Here is a 16,846-nt window from a genome sequence, read left to right on the forward strand (position 1 = left end):
CGGTGCATGGAGCCTGCTTCTCCCTCTGCCTATGTCTCTGCCTCTCTCTCTCTCTGTGTGACTATCATAAATAAATAAAAATTAAAAAAAATAATTTAAAAAAATAAAAAAATAAAAAAAAGAGGGAGGAAAAGAGCTGGGAGCCCCAAGGAAAAACTTGTCCATTCCAATTCAATCGCCTGCTTCTCTTCTCTGCCTTCGGGCTGGCACCCCTCTAACTCAGTCTCTACACCTAGGAAATTCACCAACAGTCACCTGCAAATGAGTCGGGTACACAGGTTATTCAATAAGCATATATGGTCAACTTCTACAGAAAAACCTCATGAATTCCAAAGCTACCGAGTTTAGAAAAAGCCTGGGCTGAACTTCACCTTTGTTAAAAAGGGTTTGCTAGGTCAATCAATCCCATGTGCAAGACTGAGGAAGGAGGGAAGAACTCAGGCTGCCTGACAAGGTATCTGTGAGAACTTCAGCACAGTGGACATGTACAATGAGGAGATTCTACTGTTTATAAATGTGCTCTTTAACAGGTACTAGGCTACAGGACACCTGGCTGGTTCAGGCGGAAGCACATGCTATTCTTGATCTCAGGGTCACGAGTTAGAGCCCCATGCTGGGTGTAGAGATTACAAAAAAGAAATAAATAAACTGGGCTGGAAGTTCCCAGATGAAGATTTTGTCTCCAGCTCCTCCACTAACTAGCCAGGAACCTTTGTTATCAACATATTTCTCTCTGTGCCTACTTTCTCACTTGCCAAATGGACGGAATCCCCACATTGTTCACTTGAGAGGACCAGCATGGGTTCAAACAGGATTATGGATGCAAGAACACACTACAAAATACAAGCGCTAACTGCAAAAGCACTATTATGATTAATAAAATAATGAAGTACATGCAGCAAAACCTCTACTTCTCAGTAAAGCAGCCAACTGCACTAGGGAATCAAGAGTATTTTTTTAAAGATTTTATTTATTTATTTGAGAGAGAGCGCGAGCAGAGCAAGTGAAAGCATAAGCAGGAGGGAGGGGCAGAGGGAGAGGGAGAAGCAGGCTCCCCGCTGAGCAGGAAGCCAGACCCAGATTTGATCCTAGGACCCTGGGATCATGACCTGAGCCTAAGTCAGATGTTTAACTGACTGAGTCACCCAGATGCTCCTAAATACGTTTAAGTTAAAAACAACTTCCAGATGGATCTAAATGAAAATAGGTTAAAAGTTAAAAAAAGGGATCCCTGGGTGGCGCAGCGGTTTGGCGCCTGCCTTTGGCCCAGGGCGCGATCCTGGAGACCCGGGATCGAATCCCACGTCGGGCTCCTGGTGCATGGAGCCTGCTTCTCCCTCTGCCTATGTCTCTGCCTCTCTCTCTCTCTCTCTGTGTGTGTGTGTGTGTGTGTGTGTGTGTGACTATCATAAATAAATAAATAATTTTTAAAAAATAAATAAAAGTTAAAAAAAAAATAGAGCATAAAATGTGATCAATCATTGCAGCCCTAAATACATATTTATGCCATCTTTTAGGGATAAAAGCCTAAACTAATTCATCAGGAGAGGCCAGTGTAAATTTTCAAGGAAGATTCTGAATATTCCGGGCCAAGATTCTTTTCCACCAGCTGAAAATGAGGAGAGTGCCAAGACTGAAGCATCCAAAACCACCTCCTCTTAATACCTGTTATTGAAGGAAAACATTCAAGGACTACAAATGCTTGTTCACTAACAAGACTGAGAAATCACACCAGTTAGCTAATTTAAAGTCACTTAAGGAATCTAGATTCATCTTATATCAATTAAGTAATAATCTAGCAATAGTTTCTTTCATGGATTCAAACATGTATTTTCGGGCAGCCAGGGTGGCTCAGCAGTTTAGCGCCGCCTTTAAGCCCAGGGCCTGATCCTGGAGACCTGGGATCGAGTCCCACATCAGGATCCCTGCATGGAGCCTGCTTCTCCCTCTGCCTTGTCTCTGCCTCTGTGTGTGTGTGTGTGTGTGTGTGTGTGTGTGTGTCTCTCATGAATAGAGAAATAAAATCTTTAAAAAAAATAAAAATAAAAATAAAAATAAAAATAAACATGTATTTTCTTCCTGTTCATCATTTTGCTCTCAAATGACAAATCATTGGAAAGCTGAGGAAGTACAGAAACTGTCTCATCTTTAGTCAGGATTTAAAACATGAGAATGAGGGCAGCCCTGGTAGCTCAGTGGTTTAGCGCTGCCTTCAGCCCGGGGCGTGATCCTGAGGACCCGGGATCGGTCTCGCATAGGGCTCCCTGCACAGAGCCTGCTTCTCCCTCTGCTTGTGTCTCTGTCTCTCTCTCGGTCTCTCATGAATAAATAAAAATAATCTTTAAAAAACAAAAACATGAGAATGAAAAAAATAAAATAAAAATAAAACATGAGAATGAGGGCCAAGCTCAATGCAGAACCCAAGAGCTGCCTGTAAGGTTTTCAGGGTTCCTTAAGGCTGTCAAATCTTAAAAAGTCCCCTATTCCCTGTAACAATACATTCACCTTAACTGCTGGGTACAGAACAATTTCAAGCTACATTTCAAGTAAAACATAAATTTGTTTTTACACTGTTATATAAAAAAAATTACTGATGGGATGTCTGGGTGGCTCAGCATCTGCCTTCGGCTCAGGGCTCAGGCCGTGTTCCCAGATCCGAGCATCAGAGTCTGCACTAGGCTCCCTGTGGGAAGCCTGCTTCTCCCTCTGCCCATGTCTCTGTTTCTCTCTGTCTCTCACAAATAAATAAAATCTTTTAAAAAATTACTGAAGATTTTTGGGGGAAAAAAACACTCAATTCTAGTATTTTAATACATGCACCTTTAGCATTTTGATGTATTTCTTTCTAGTCCTTTTTTTCCTACATTTTTTTTTCCTAAACCTCAACTATAATTGTCACATGTGTTTATTCTACTCACACTCTTCCCACTAACACAGCAAGCATTACTGGACATTGCTACAGTATTAGGAAATCCACCTTAGCTGCCTAACTTTTTAAATTGAAAAATCTCTAAAAGAAAAATTCTATTTAACTATATACTAATATTTTAATGTATGTTCATTCTGACTTTCAAAAAAAGTATACAAATATCTGTTGTTAACTAAAACTAGACCTGTATCTGTTCTCTGTAACAGTAGTACTCACCATCAACACAAGTGTAGGACCTACATAAATAAATAAACTGATCAACTTAAAACAGTGCAGCTAAATGATCCCACAATATTCAGTTAATCCACTGAACTGGAGACAAAGCTCACAGTCCCCAAACTCAACCAGCCCCTTCTTAGGGGTGAATGGAGGAAAAGGAAGAGATGGTGTTTCTAACATAGATCTTATTTTTATTTATTTTATATTTTATTTTATTTTATTTTATTTTACTTTACTTTTTACTTTACTTTACTTTATTTTATTTTATTTTATTTATAATAGGCACACAGTGAGAGAGAGAGAGAGAGAGGCAGAGACACAGGCAGAGGGAGAAGCAGGCTCCATGCACCGGGAGCCCGACGTGGGATTCGATCCCAGGTCTCCAGGATCACGCCCTGGGCCAAAGGCAGGCGCTAAACCGCTGTGCCACCCAGGGATCCCTAACATAGATCTTAAACACTAAAATGTAATGTAAATATAAAATATGTAAAATAGAAATATAAAAATACCAATTTTAAACTGTACTAGAATTTACATTTCAGAAACTGAAGACAAAGAATGCACATTTTGTATATTTAAACATATTTCCTATCTAGAGATCTAACAGCAATTAAAGACAATGTCTTATTAAAGCCACCCTACAGGGGCACCTGGGTGGCTCAGTGGTTGCATCTGCCTTTGGCTCAGAGCGTGGTCCCAGAGTCCTGGTCCATGGCCCAAGCTTGTCATAACTACACTCTGTGTCCTCTTCTGCTTCCTTGCAGCTTTTTGTTCCCCAAGCTTGGTATTACTCTTTCATTTGCCGTTGTTCATCTTAGACAGAAGATATACGAAAAGATCTAGCATAAGGATTTAGGTAATCAAGAAGGCAACAAGAGGACAATGGAAGCAGAAAGAAACACAGTAAAGAAAGCAAGGGGAACCCTGCCCTACAATAAAATGCCTTTCAAGACCAAAGTCCCTGCATGTCACTGAAGTTCAGGATAAACTCTTTTAGTCAGGAAAATGCACAGGAAAACAAATGAAGATGGGTCTCTGTGCTGCCCTGCAGCCAACCTTCCCATGACCAAAAGGAAATACAAACCTCTCCTAAGAAGTATACAGAAGCTGGGGGTACCTGGGTGGCTCACTGGTTGAGCATCTGCCTTTGCCTCAGGTCATGATCCCAGGTTCCTGGGATGGAGTCCCACATTGGGCTCCCTGCAGGGAACCTGCTTCTCTCTCGGCTCTGCCTCTCTCTCTCTCTCTCTCTCTTTCTCTTCCTGTCTCTCATGAATAAATAAAATCTTAAAAAAAAAAAAGTATACAGAAGCTTTGAAGGGAGTCTCTTCTAAGCTCTACAAGTGGCATCATGGATCACTGTTAGGAACAATGCCACCAGAAATAATGAAAGTTAAAAACTAAGAGGCAGGGACATCTGGGTGACTCAGTGGTTGAGTGTCTGTCTTGGGCTCAGGGCATGATCCTGGACACCCCCAGCATCAGGCTCCCACTGGGAGCCTGTTTCTCCCTCTGCCTGTGTCTCTGCCTCTCTCATGAATAAATAAATAAAATCTTTAAAAGAATAAAAACAAAAAACTAAGGGGCAAGGCAAGGGAAAACTGTATTTCTTTCATCTGGAGATGAGAAGACTTTACATAACCCTGGCTCCTAATATACTCCTCTCCTACCCCTGCAAACTTCCTGGAGAACTTCACATAAAAGAGAGGAAGACTACTCACCCAAGAGAGGAGTGCAGCTGCCCGGGTGGCATGGAGCGTCATCTTGGTGACACCGAACAGACACCCCAATGCACCTGGAAACCAAGAAAAAAAGAGAGAGAAAGAGAGAGAGAGAGAGAAAAGAGCAGTTAATCATATCATATATCCATGATGAAGGACAAGGGGGGAAAGCGGTTCAATTACTGGCTTTGAACACTTAAAGAAATCTCTCTTCACTCAGCACTTAATCCACCAAGACACCATGAGAATTTTCAGAAAGCTCAAAGTACACATTAAAATTACTATAAAACTTATCATAACAGTAAAGAGTCCTGCATTTAATTCAATGTCCACAAGCTCTGCACACAATCATTCTGATCCACAGAAAAGGGTACATTCAAGGCTGTTTTCCAACCCTGCTCTTTGAGACAAAGTTGCCCTTAAAACATGGAACAAACATGCTTTCTCAGACAGCTGTGGGTCCAATGGTGATTCCATTTGACCTTGGAGAAGTAGTCTAACTTCTTTTAGTCTGTTTCCTCATCTGCTGGATTCAAAAACACCTCTCTGGGTTACTGTGAGGCTTCAAGACAAAGCAGGTAACGCAAATAGCACAGAGCCTGGCACATGGTAGGTATACAATTAAAAGACCAAAAAAAAAATAAAATAAAAAAAAAAAAAGACCACTGATCTTAAGCAGAAAAGGTTGACTTCAGGTTCTTTCTGCTGGTACTCAAATTCTACCTAACAATAACAAGTCCTTGAGGGAAACCTCTCCAAATTCTGGATTTTTGTATCTTCCACAGAAATGTCAAAGACATGGTTCAAATGAGGGACTGGATGACGCCACATCTAATTCTAGGAGAAATCTCACGGGACATGTAATGAAAGATTACATTTCCTGTCCTGGTATTCCTACTCCCAATTTCCCTTCCCACTGGGAATCAGCCACCTGCCTGCCAACCTGCCCAAGAGACTACAGACCTGGTGACTAAATATTCAACATCTCCTAGCAGCCCCCACAATTCCTACAGATCATGGGAACAATCAACGCCACCCTACCTTCTGTCACAGGTTTTCAGTCTATCACTATTCCATGAAGAACACAAGTGGTTAAGAGTCACATCACCTATAACTTTCCTCATATATTAGCATCTCCAAGGTGTGGGTTCTATGGACCCAACATTTGCTAAAACACCTCTTTTTTTATTTTAAGATTCTGAGAGAGCGAGCAGCATGTGTGAGCTTGCATATATGAGCCAGGGGAAGGAGGAAGAGCAGGCGGAGAGGGAGCAGCAGACTCCTCCAACTTGGAGCTTGATCCCAGGACACCAAGATCACGACCTGAGCCAAAGTTAGATGCTTAACCGACTGAGCCACCCCAATGACCCACATTTGCCGATAAGCACCTTCTGTACACAATGTGTTGGGGATAAGAAAGATACCATTCTTGTCCATAACGTGCTCACTATCTACTAGGAGAAAGATATACATAAATCTGATGATAATCCACTCCCCATCATTTCTTAGTCCTTCCTATGTAAGTGTACTGTGTTTATCAACCAAGCAAAAAGGTTATTTTCTTAGTCCTTACATCTGTTCATCCTGTGCTGGAAGCTTCATGGGAAATGGGAGACAGCGACATGGTCCCTGCCTGAGGAGCTTACAGCAGGGTAAGAAGTGAAATTAAACATACATGAAGCTTTAAATAATAGAAAATAATTAAATGCTAAATATAACTAAATGCTAATTATAATTAAATGCTTCCTGACCCCACAAACCCCAACAAGATTCCACCTGTCATACCAACGTCACAGTCTTGAAAATGAGCCAATTCACCTGGGCTTTGGCAAGAGCAAGGGAAGTGGTTAAGGGAGTTCTCAGGAGGGCAGAGAATCTAAAGGGCTTATGTGTTCCTCAGTCTTGGATGATTTTGATCCAGCATGGCCTATCCATCAGCACTGAATGCCCAGCTCCCTGGGCCAGGTAAGGGTGAAGACAGATGGTCTCAACTACTGCACAGCAGGGGCACCTGGGTGGCTCAGTGGTTGAGTGTCTGCCTTTGAGCTCGGGTCATGATCTCAGGGTCCTGGGATGGAGTCCCGCATCAGGCTTCCCACAGGGAGCCTGCTTCTTCCTCTGCCTCTCTCTGTGTCTCTCATGAATAAATAAATGAAATCTTCAATGGGGGGGGGGTGGAGGGGGGGGTGGCTTCTTAAAAAAAAAAAAGTCTGGGGATCCCTGGGTGGCTCAGCGGTTTAGACCCTGCCTTCGGCCCAGGGCATGATCCTGGAGACCTGGGATCGAGTCCCATGTTGGGCTCCCTGCATGGGGCCTGCTTCTTTCTGCCTGTGTCTCTGCCTCTCTCTCTCTCTCTCTCTCTCTCTCTCTCTCTCTGTCTCTTGTGACTAAATAAATAAAATCTTAAAAAAAAAAAAAAAAGTCTAAGCTATTCAGGAACAAGGGAAATGAGACCCAGATCACCTCTCCCTCATTCCCACTGTTGTCTCTAGACTTGCTATCCTTTTAAAGAGGTCCAAAATTTCAGTCAGAAATTTTATTTGCAACCGGAGGTAGATCTTGCCCCCTCAGAGAGATTCCACAGCTGCGCTGCTAAAAATGACCTGAGGTTTAACCAACCTCTTCCCTTCATCTCAGAGGCAAAACATACAACACTTATACCCTCCCTAGGGGAGCCTGTCTAAAACTAGTTCCATTGCTCAGGAAAACTGGTGTCAAGGCCAAATGCTTTCTTCCATGCTCCCCAGGCACAGAAACAGGAGGAATTCAATACTCAACATGAGGAACTCCAGAATGACCTTGTCAGATCAAAGCCCATAAAGAAGCATTTTCCCAGACACAGGACACTGGGGTGGGAGGTGTTAGGGCAGCCAGCCATTCACTTCTCTGGGTAATGAATGACTGAAGCCAGCGGCACAGCTAGTCCTCCAACTGGGACTATAGCTTTAAGCAGGCCTTGGCTTGGAACCCAAGGGCTCTCAGCCAAAGCACCATACTCCCCACCCTCCCCCTGAAATCTGAGGCAAGCCCCACCCAGAAGACTGGGTGATGGTCATGGTGATGGAAAAACAGATCCCCGCGATTGTAGCTCAGAACCATTTCGCAGAAGGATCTGCTAAGATCCACCCCAACTTGATCAGGTGCCACCCACCCACATCCTCCAATCAATAAGTCAATCAATCAGTCAACAAACTGAAGCCCAAGAATGCAAACCTGATTCTCAAGGCACCTTCAGAATTCCCACCTGCCCGTTTCTTTGAAAAGAAGTGCCCCCAGAATCCCAGAGGCTTCACAGAGCTGATAAGGTGTCCTCTCTTCCTCGAGCTCAAGAAGGAACCAAGACACAGATGCAGCTGCCTTATAAACTAAAGGCCCTGCATCCTTTATGTTTTCAAAACTGATATAATGTAAATTCCTATATCAAGATCAATTCCCACATTTACAGTAACCCCTCTATGTTTCTAGAGAAGATATATCAGGACAAGGAAAGTAACACTCAAAAGATGCACAGCCACCTGGCCCACACCCTCTCTGGGTCTTTAAGAGTTAAAACTTAGCCCTGGTTTCCTACCAGGGCTGAAGCTAATGCAAACCACCTGCTCCAATGCAAGGACCAGGACGTGAGGGTCGGGTTGCTAAGCTCTGGGGTCTGGTCTATTCTAGAAGTTTCAGTTCTAAGGTTAACCAAGGGACAGGCTAAGGGCCAGAGGGTCTGAGTTGTGGCAGCACAGCTCTCCTCACCCCACCACCCCAGCCTGGGTGCCAGCTCCCTGTGAGACCATCTCTTAGCCACTTACTGCCTGTATACCAGCCCTTCCTCAAGATAACACCAAAGTGACCTTTGGTCCCAGAAAGCTACAAAACTGTACTGATCACTCCACTCAGGAGCCCTTGCCTCCACTGAACTGCCATTCTCTTAAGTGACAGCTCTCACTCTCAGAACTTCTGGGCCCAAAGCCCACACAAACTCCCACCTCAAAGTGTCCTTCCCCAAGCCCCACCCCCTCTCAAGCCCACAGCTCCAAAGGCTCAGAGAGAAAATGTCTGTCCTATCTCTAAGACCACACTCAATGGCAAGATTTCCCACTACTTACCCTGACAGCCTGCCTGCCTGTAGCCCTAAGAATTCCATGCTCTTTACACCTTTCTAGAAGAGATATCCTACCATCTGAGCAAACCCCATATCCAAAGGGTAAATCTGATCTTGAGGGTGTTCCTGCTCTGACTCTGGGAGGGGGTAGGTCAGGAGGCACCGGCAAACAAGCACCCAGACCTCATCTGGTAGATTACCCCAGAGGGGCCCAGCAAAAGCCAAGCTATGTCACCATAGGCTAATTCATCATAAAGAATGGTGCGCCTCTCTAGGCTTGGAGGAGGTAGAAGGCCCAAGGACCAGCAGCTCCAACAGAAGCTGAAGAGGGAAACATATAATCCTTTTCAACTACTGGAGAGTCCAGTATAGGCTATTTCATATAAGTCCAAAGGGTTTCTCTGCACTCCTGACGTCGGGGCAGAGCAGCTTTCTGGACGATGCGTTCCCTGGGCCCCCTGAAGGGGCTTAGTCTGGATTCAGGCCTCCCCCTCTTCACAAAGACCAACCTTTCTGTGTAGCCTAGAATGTGGCCCAGAGCATGGTGAGGAACAACAGAAGGACTGCAAAGGAAACCAAGATTTCCCTTGTTTCTTCAAAAGTGGCTTTACTAATATCTGCGTCTCCCCCTCCTCCCAATGCTCTGCAGGGTCCAGATCAGAAAAGTGTGGGCAGAAGGGTTGCCGTCACGAAACAGACCCGGGGCCTACAGCCATATACTGCACATACACACCCAAGCACACTCCAGCAGTTCATCAGCACCTGACCCCACGGCTATATTCACACATCCTGGTCGCTACCAGCTGACAAAATGAATCTTTCTCACTCGGCACCACTGCGTACACACCCAGGCCTCACTCAGGAATGGAGAAGCTCTCTTGAGCTGTCTCTACAGCTCAATGTGCAGCCGCACGCTTTCCCCCTTCTGAACAAAAACACGCTGACATCTACGCGAGGGGGAAAGAAAGCAACCCTTTGCTCTCAAAGGCGCCAACTCCCGGATGTTGGCAAGCTCTGCTCCCAGCGCCTGTTTCTGAGTGTTTACTTGCGCTCCCTCTCCTCTCCCTCCCCTTTAAGGATGGCGCAGGAAAAGGAGGTGGGGGGGGGGACTGCACCGCACCCCCTCGTCCATGTTTGAACAAAAACCCAGAGAAAGAGGGAGGGAGAAAAAGTCTCAGTGCAGGGGGGGCCTTACCAGACTCCTAAAGCCAAACGTATCTACAGGTTTTAATCCGCCATTAGCATTTAAATCTTGAAAGGAGAGGAGAAAGGGGGGGCTAGTGGAAAGTAACCCCACACACAAAAGAAAAGTTGTTGGTTTTCTTCTCAGTCAGCCTGGCAGGAGCGATCTTCCTGGCTGACAGCCAGAAGTGCGTCACGGCCGGGAGTCTGCTTTCTTTAAAGGCACAGCGAGCTTCCGCGATCGGGAGCGCGGCGAAAGCAGGGAACGCTCGGCGAGGGGGGAGGGGCGGCGGCCGGGCCCGGGGCGAGCGCCGCAGAGGAGGGGCCGCGAGGGCTGAGCCCGAGAACAAGAGAACAGGACGCATGGAGCGGGGAGGAGGGGAGCCGGCAGACAAAAAAGATCCTGAGCCGCAACAGCGGCAAGAGCCAAGGCAAACTGTGGCATAAAAACACAAAACGCATCTCACAGTGGCCTGCCTGACAAACCTGGTAGCACCCGGACACTCCCCCTCCGCTCTCCTAACACGGCGGTGACAGCCTGTCCTCTCGGGCCAGCAACCGACCGCCCTGACGACTCGGTCAGCCCCTGCCCGGCGGCGCGCGGGCCGCGGACGAGGCGCCGGCCGCAGAGGCTTTGGGGAGCGAGCAGGACGCGGGCCCCTCCGGGGGCAGCTTCCTGCCGGCCGCGGGGCGGGGCGGGGCGGCCGTGTCTCGAAGCACACACACGCCGCTCGCACAAAGCGCCGGCCTCCTTGCGCGGGCGCCGCCTGCCCTGGGACAAGGCCACCCCCCGAGCCCGGTCCCTGAGGGAATCTCTGCAGCCCGTACCTTCTGCGTGGCAAGGCCAGGAGCCGCTGGGCCCGCTCCTCCCCCTCGGCCACCCAAACAAGCAGCCCGGGCGGACGGCGGCCTTGGAGCGCAGGCCTGCGCTGTCCTGTCCGGGTGGCTGCGTGCTATTGTCGACTGTGGAATGGCCGCCAAAATCCCAGCTGTGCTGCCAGAACCTAATCCCCTGTTCCGCCGAGCATTTGTGGGGAGGGGCCGAGGGGCCAAGGCACGGGGACCGGTGCGGCAGGCACTGGCGGGAGCCGCTGCACAGGCACCGGCACTGGGCCCACAGGCAGCGGAGCCTACAGGCTCTGCCTCTCCTCCATGGCCGGAAAGTAAAGATGTCGGCCCCTCAGAAAACAAAACCGCAGCGTTTCCACCCACCGGAGAGTGACTCTCCCAAGGACTGGGAGAGAAACCCACCAGTCGTCAGGAGCACCCCACCCCTCCTCTTTTACTTACACCACCGATATTTATTAAGCACCTACTATGTGCAAGGCACTAATACAGGGCATTGATGGCAGTATACAAAGACGGATTAAACCCAGCCTCTACACTGAGCCAGGTTATAATTACACAGGAGGTAAGAAATGTGCCTTGAAAATTATATTTCAAGACGTTCAGTAGGTGCTAACTCCCACAAAAGGATATAAAAATTCCAACTAACTCAGAGTAGGTAAAAAGACTAAGAAAATAAAGTGATGTTTTAATGTGGATCTTAAAACACGTAGGTAAAATCTACTCCAACAGAAATTGGAGTGGAGGGGCGCCTGGGTGGCTGAGTCCCTCAAACACCTGCCTTTGGCTAAGGTCATGATCTCAGGGCCTTGGAGTCAAACCCCCACATAGGTCTCCCGGTTCAGTGGGGAATTTGCTTCTCCCTCTTCCTCTCCCTCTGCCCCTAACTCCACGTTCTCTCTCTCAAATAAACAAATAAAATCTATTAAAAAAAAAAAAAGAAAGAAAAGAAAGCAAAGCAAAGAAATACAGTGGGGAAGAAGGGAAAGCAGAGAGAACTGTGGAAGTAGTCTGGAAACAGACTTTTAAGTTATAAGGGGGTCCGAGCTGGAGAATCTTGGACTTGAAACTAAGAAATCAAAGATTTGAATGCTTATTTTGTTTTTAACACAGAGATGTGGTACACTGAGAACCATACTTTCAGAAATTATTCTGGTATATAAAAGAATGAGACTAACAGCAGGGAGGCAGGTCAGAAGACTGCCACAACAGGGCACAGGTAATGAGGACAAGAAATAGGGAGAAATGAAAGGGAATGGGAAGATGAAGAACAAGACATGGTAGAAGCAGCCCCGGTGGCTCAGTGGTTTAGCACCGCCTTCAGCCCAGGCCATGATCCTGGGGACCCACGTCGGGCTCCTGGCATGGAGCCTGCTTCTCCTTCTGCCTGTGTCTCTGTGTCTCTCATGAATACATAAATAAAATCTTAAAAAAAAAAAAAAAAAAAAGACATGGTAGAGACCGGATAAAGACAAGGGAATGGCTTGGGAATCCCTCTATCCAAGGGAAGAGGAAGAAACTGTAAAGGAGAGGAAAGAGTGGGGGATGGCTGGGTGGACAAAAAGGCCATATATAGAAGTGGGGAGATGATACAGATCATGTTAGAATAAGAGAAAAAACAAGGTAAAAGAAATAGCAGCTATTGCTTACCGAATGCATACTATGTGCCACTCATGCCTTGTTCTGCTGGCCTCATGTGTTTTAACTCACTAATCTGAAAAGCTCCCTTGGTGAATTAGGTACCATTACCACACAACTTCACAGATGAGAAAACTGAGCCACAGAGATGAAATAATCTGCTCAAGATTACACAATTAGTGAATGGAAGAACTCTATACCACTTGCTGCTGTGTGACCCTGGCAGGTAACCTCTGAGCCTCAGTATCCCTATTTGTAAAACAAAAATAAAGGCATCTATTTTATAAGGTTATAATGAGGATTAATCCAATGATATCTATAAGGGGCCCAACACATTGGCTAGCATATAAGGCACAAAGTGGTGCTTAACAAAGGTTAATTCCATCTGAGCATTTTGGTGCCTAGTCACCAAGATATCCAAGCAGAAGCGGGCTGTCAGAGAAGCCAGTGGGGGACCCCGCTGCTCCCTGGAGTGGCAGCTTGGATCCTCAGGATGCTTGCTTTCCTTCCATCATTAGTCTGCCTCTCTGGATCTTACTATAAGGTCCAGCCCAAATTTCAACTCCTCAAATATTTCTTAATAGGTATCAGTGATTATCTAAGGGAAGAGTTAGACTGTCGGGGAGTTTCTTTTTTTTTTTTTTTTTTTTTTTTGAGTTTCTACAGTCTATAGAAACACTATATGTTTCTTTTCTATTTGAATTTATTCTTCTTAATAAATGTTATTACACTGGTAATCAGAAAAATTGTGTCTACATTCTGCATTTGGCACTTGTGCTGCCTTAACTATATAAGCATAGAAGTCTTGTGTTCACATCTAGAATGTAAATGTTAAGGGCATAATCAGTTCCATCTCTCTCTCTATAATCCCCCATGGTATCTATCACAATAGGGCTCTTTGAATCCGATCCACTGAAATACATCTGGATGGCAGGTTTCCAAATTTAACTTTCTGGGCACCAGATAATGACTGAGGTGAGTGATGGGGGTCAGAGCAAGGCCCATTGCTGTGGAGAACCCCATCACCCTGCTTCTTCTCCCAGGCCCTTAGCTTTCCCACAGTATCACTTGCAGTCTGTGGTTAGCAATTGCTATTGGTAGATAGGGAAGTTCTTTATTCAAAAAAGGACCAGAAAAGCCAAGCCAAAGCAAAAAACAAAACAAAACAAAACAAACACAAAGCTTTTATAGAAAAGCAAAGTGGGAAACATAATTTAATGACTGGCATAATCAACACTCCAAAAAATATATGAGGTGAAAATAGGAGACAGGCCTGTTCAAACTGTCCTGGCCACACTGGCACCTGGTTCAGCCCTGAAGCTTCCTAGCACCTGAAAGAGTGGATACTGTGTCTCAAAAGAATACAAGAGATTCCCACTCTCCTCCCAGACTCTAAACTCCAGGCAACAGCTTCCAGCTATGCAGCCTCAGAGGGCTGAACTCTCCTCTGGAACCTCTCCACAGAAATTGCCAAGCTTCTGGGCCTGCTCTTCTGGACAGCCCAAGGAGCCAGGCCAGTTTCTCCAGCCTCTCCCTCCCCCACCACAGTGCCACCACTCCCCTCCAGTGGCAGCAGCAGAACTTCCCCAGCCTCCTCCCAGCCTAGCTAGGGAACAGGCAGGCCACATGGCTCCTGCCTGATTCCACACTCCCTGCTCCTGTCCCCAGAAGACCAGGATAGGTAAAACCATTTTTAAAAGAAAGGAAAAACATTTTTAAAAATAAAAAATAAATAAAAGAAAGGAGAGGGATCCCTGGGTGGCTCAGTGGTTTAGCGCCTGCCTTTGGCCTGGGGTGTGATCCTGGAGTCTCCGGATCGAGTCCCGCATTGGGCTCCCTGCATGTAGCCTGCTTCCCCCTCTGCCCATGTCTCTGCCTCTCTCTGTGTCTCTCATGAATAAATAAAATCTTAAAAAAAAAAAAAAAAAAAATTATATATATATATATATATATATATGAAAGGAGGAAGGAAGGAAAACAATAAATGACTAACACAAGATTCAGGATAGCACTCAGATAGAGGTTGGAAGGAGTTGGTGATGCATGTGGAGCACACACAGGGTGTTTTCAAAAGGTCTAGTGATATTACATCTCCTGGGGTGCCTGAGTGGCTCAGTTGGTAAAGAGGCTGCCTTCAGCTGAGGTCATGATCCCAGGGTTCTAGGATCAGCCTTGCTGAGCAGGGAGCCTGCTTCTCCCTCTCCCGCTCCCCCCTGCTGTGCTCTGTCAAATAAATAAATAAATTTTTTTTTTTTAAAATTACATCTCCTGAGCTGGATGGCAGGTGTATGGGGGTTTGTTTTACTATTTTTATTTAAAATGTAAACGAGGGATCCCTGGGTGGCGCAGCGGTTTGGCGCCTGCCTTTGGCCCAGGGCGCGATCCTGGAGACCCAGGATCGAATCCCACGTCGGGCTCCCGGTGCATGGAGCCTGCTTCTTCCTCTGCCTGTGTCTCTGCCTCTCTCTCTCTCTCTGTGACTATCATGAATAAATAAATAAATAAAATCTTTTAAAAAAAAAAAAAAATAAAAAAAATAAAATGTAAACGATACAGTTTTTATCATATATTGCTATTTAAAAAAATAATGTATATTACCATTTTAAAAAGTATAAGGGAATGATGGAAAGGGAGCAATTTCCACGGAGATGGCCCAGGGTAGGGTAATTCTAATACAAAGAAAAGACTGGCACTCAAGGCCCTCCAGGACTGGGCCTGTTTTACCTTCTGGAGTTATTTTTGCCCTTACCCAAACCCTCTACCCTGCCAGACTGGTCTTCTCACTGTCCTCTGAAGGCCCTTTGAACCTCCTACCTCAGCCTACTAGCCTGGAAGGGAAGCCTTTGCTGCAGGAAGCTGTAGGCCCAATGAGAGCCTCTCATTCCCTACAGGCCCCCTCATGAGGAAAACTGGCAGGGAAAAATCCTCTGATAGATCCACTGCCCTATGCCTTCTAGTCTTTCCTCTGCCACCCGATGTCCTAGCATCATAAAAACCTACAGACTATTGCTGTTACTGTTGTAATTAATAGCTAACATTTAATGAGTATTTATGGCACAAACACTGTGCTAAACATTTCCCTTCTTTATTTTGCTTAATCCTCACAATAGTTCAATAATACAATAACAATATGATTACCTATCTTTATTTTACAGAAAAAGAAACTGAGAAAGATTAAATAACTTGCCTCAGGCCAACAGCTAATAAATTTTGGAGCCAAAATTGGGAGTCCAGCTGGGTCTCCCCAGAGCCCATTCTCTTACATATTTACCTCATTTAGTCCTCTCAACAGTCTATAAGATAGGTTTTATTTCTGTCTTAAAGATGAGGAAATCTGAGTCTCAGGCATTAAGTGACTTAGTCACATAGGTAGTGACTTGTCTATGTGGTTTCTACATTATTCTCACTGCTCTTAACTAAACAACCATCAAATGAATAAATAAAAGCTTGCACACTCTCAGTGACTCAAAAAAACCCTGTATCTCTGTAGGTCCTCATAAGAATCAACCTTTTTAATCAAAACAAACTGTTCTATTTTTTTTTAAGATTTTATTTATTTATTCATGAGACACACAGAGAGAAAGAGAGGCAGAGACACAGGCAGAGGGAGAGGCAGGCTCCATGCAGGGAGCCTGATGCAAGACTCGATCCCGGGACCCAGGATCACATGCCCTGGGCCAAAGGCAGGCGCTAGACCACCGAGCCACCCAGGGATCCCAAACAGTTCTAATTTTAAAAGTAACCATTAAAGAACTTTTTTCTGAAGATGCAACAGCTTTACAAACATTAAAGGACCAAAACTACTCTGAAGACTGAGTGTAGAAGAATTTTCTACTGGAAGGGATGGGGGATATATGTCAAGGGGGAGAAGCCATGGAGAAGGAAGGCTGGAGGGAAGGACTACTGTCTCAGAACCCTGACCTCCAGCTTATTTACCAGGCCTCATTCTCCCTTCTCCAGAGGGTAGTGCTAAGTAATGAGGCAGTGTTGGTAAGCCTGCAGCTTCCTGGGGAGAAAAGCAGAGGGCAAATCAAAACCCAGAGAGGATTCATTATAACATCCAAGAGGACCTATTCAGTTTTCCCTCAAGAAGGTCTTTCTACAAAACACCTAAGAACCTGTTCACCCTGTTTCATGGTCACAGAGGAGTAAACGGATCTGTCCCTACAGGCAATACATCTAGCACAATGTTTGCACACAAACACAGAACTGATGGTGGAA

At 45.7% G+C, this 16,846-nt stretch overlaps 1 protein-coding gene across 7 annotated transcripts in view; it reads right to left on the reverse strand.

Moving 5' to 3' along the window:
- Positions 1 to 16,846, reverse strand: part of NUMA1 (nuclear mitotic apparatus protein 1) — a 75,990-nt gene that overhangs the window by 28,057 nt on the left and 31,087 nt on the right. For 3 of the 7 annotated variants that reach the window (XM_077866790.1, XM_077866789.1, XM_077866791.1), the window contains exon 2: positions 4,870 to 4,943. In XM_077866790.1, the coding sequence (XP_077722916.1) occupies positions 4,870 to 4,911 (42 nt within the window). In that variant the 5' untranslated portion in view covers positions 4,912 to 4,943. Of the gene's footprint in view, positions 1 to 4,869; positions 4,944 to 10,154; positions 10,358 to 10,627; positions 10,802 to 10,969; positions 11,242 to 16,846 lie in introns of those variants that run through there. The other 4 variants (XM_077866793.1, XM_077866788.1, XM_077866794.1 and 1 more) reach the window with 3 other exon arrangements.

This window comes from Canis aureus, chromosome 23 (assembly GCF_053574225.1).
Source record: "Canis aureus isolate CA01 chromosome 23, VMU_Caureus_v.1.0, whole genome shotgun sequence".
Taxonomy (NCBI): domain Eukaryota; kingdom Metazoa; phylum Chordata; class Mammalia; order Carnivora; family Canidae; genus Canis; species Canis aureus.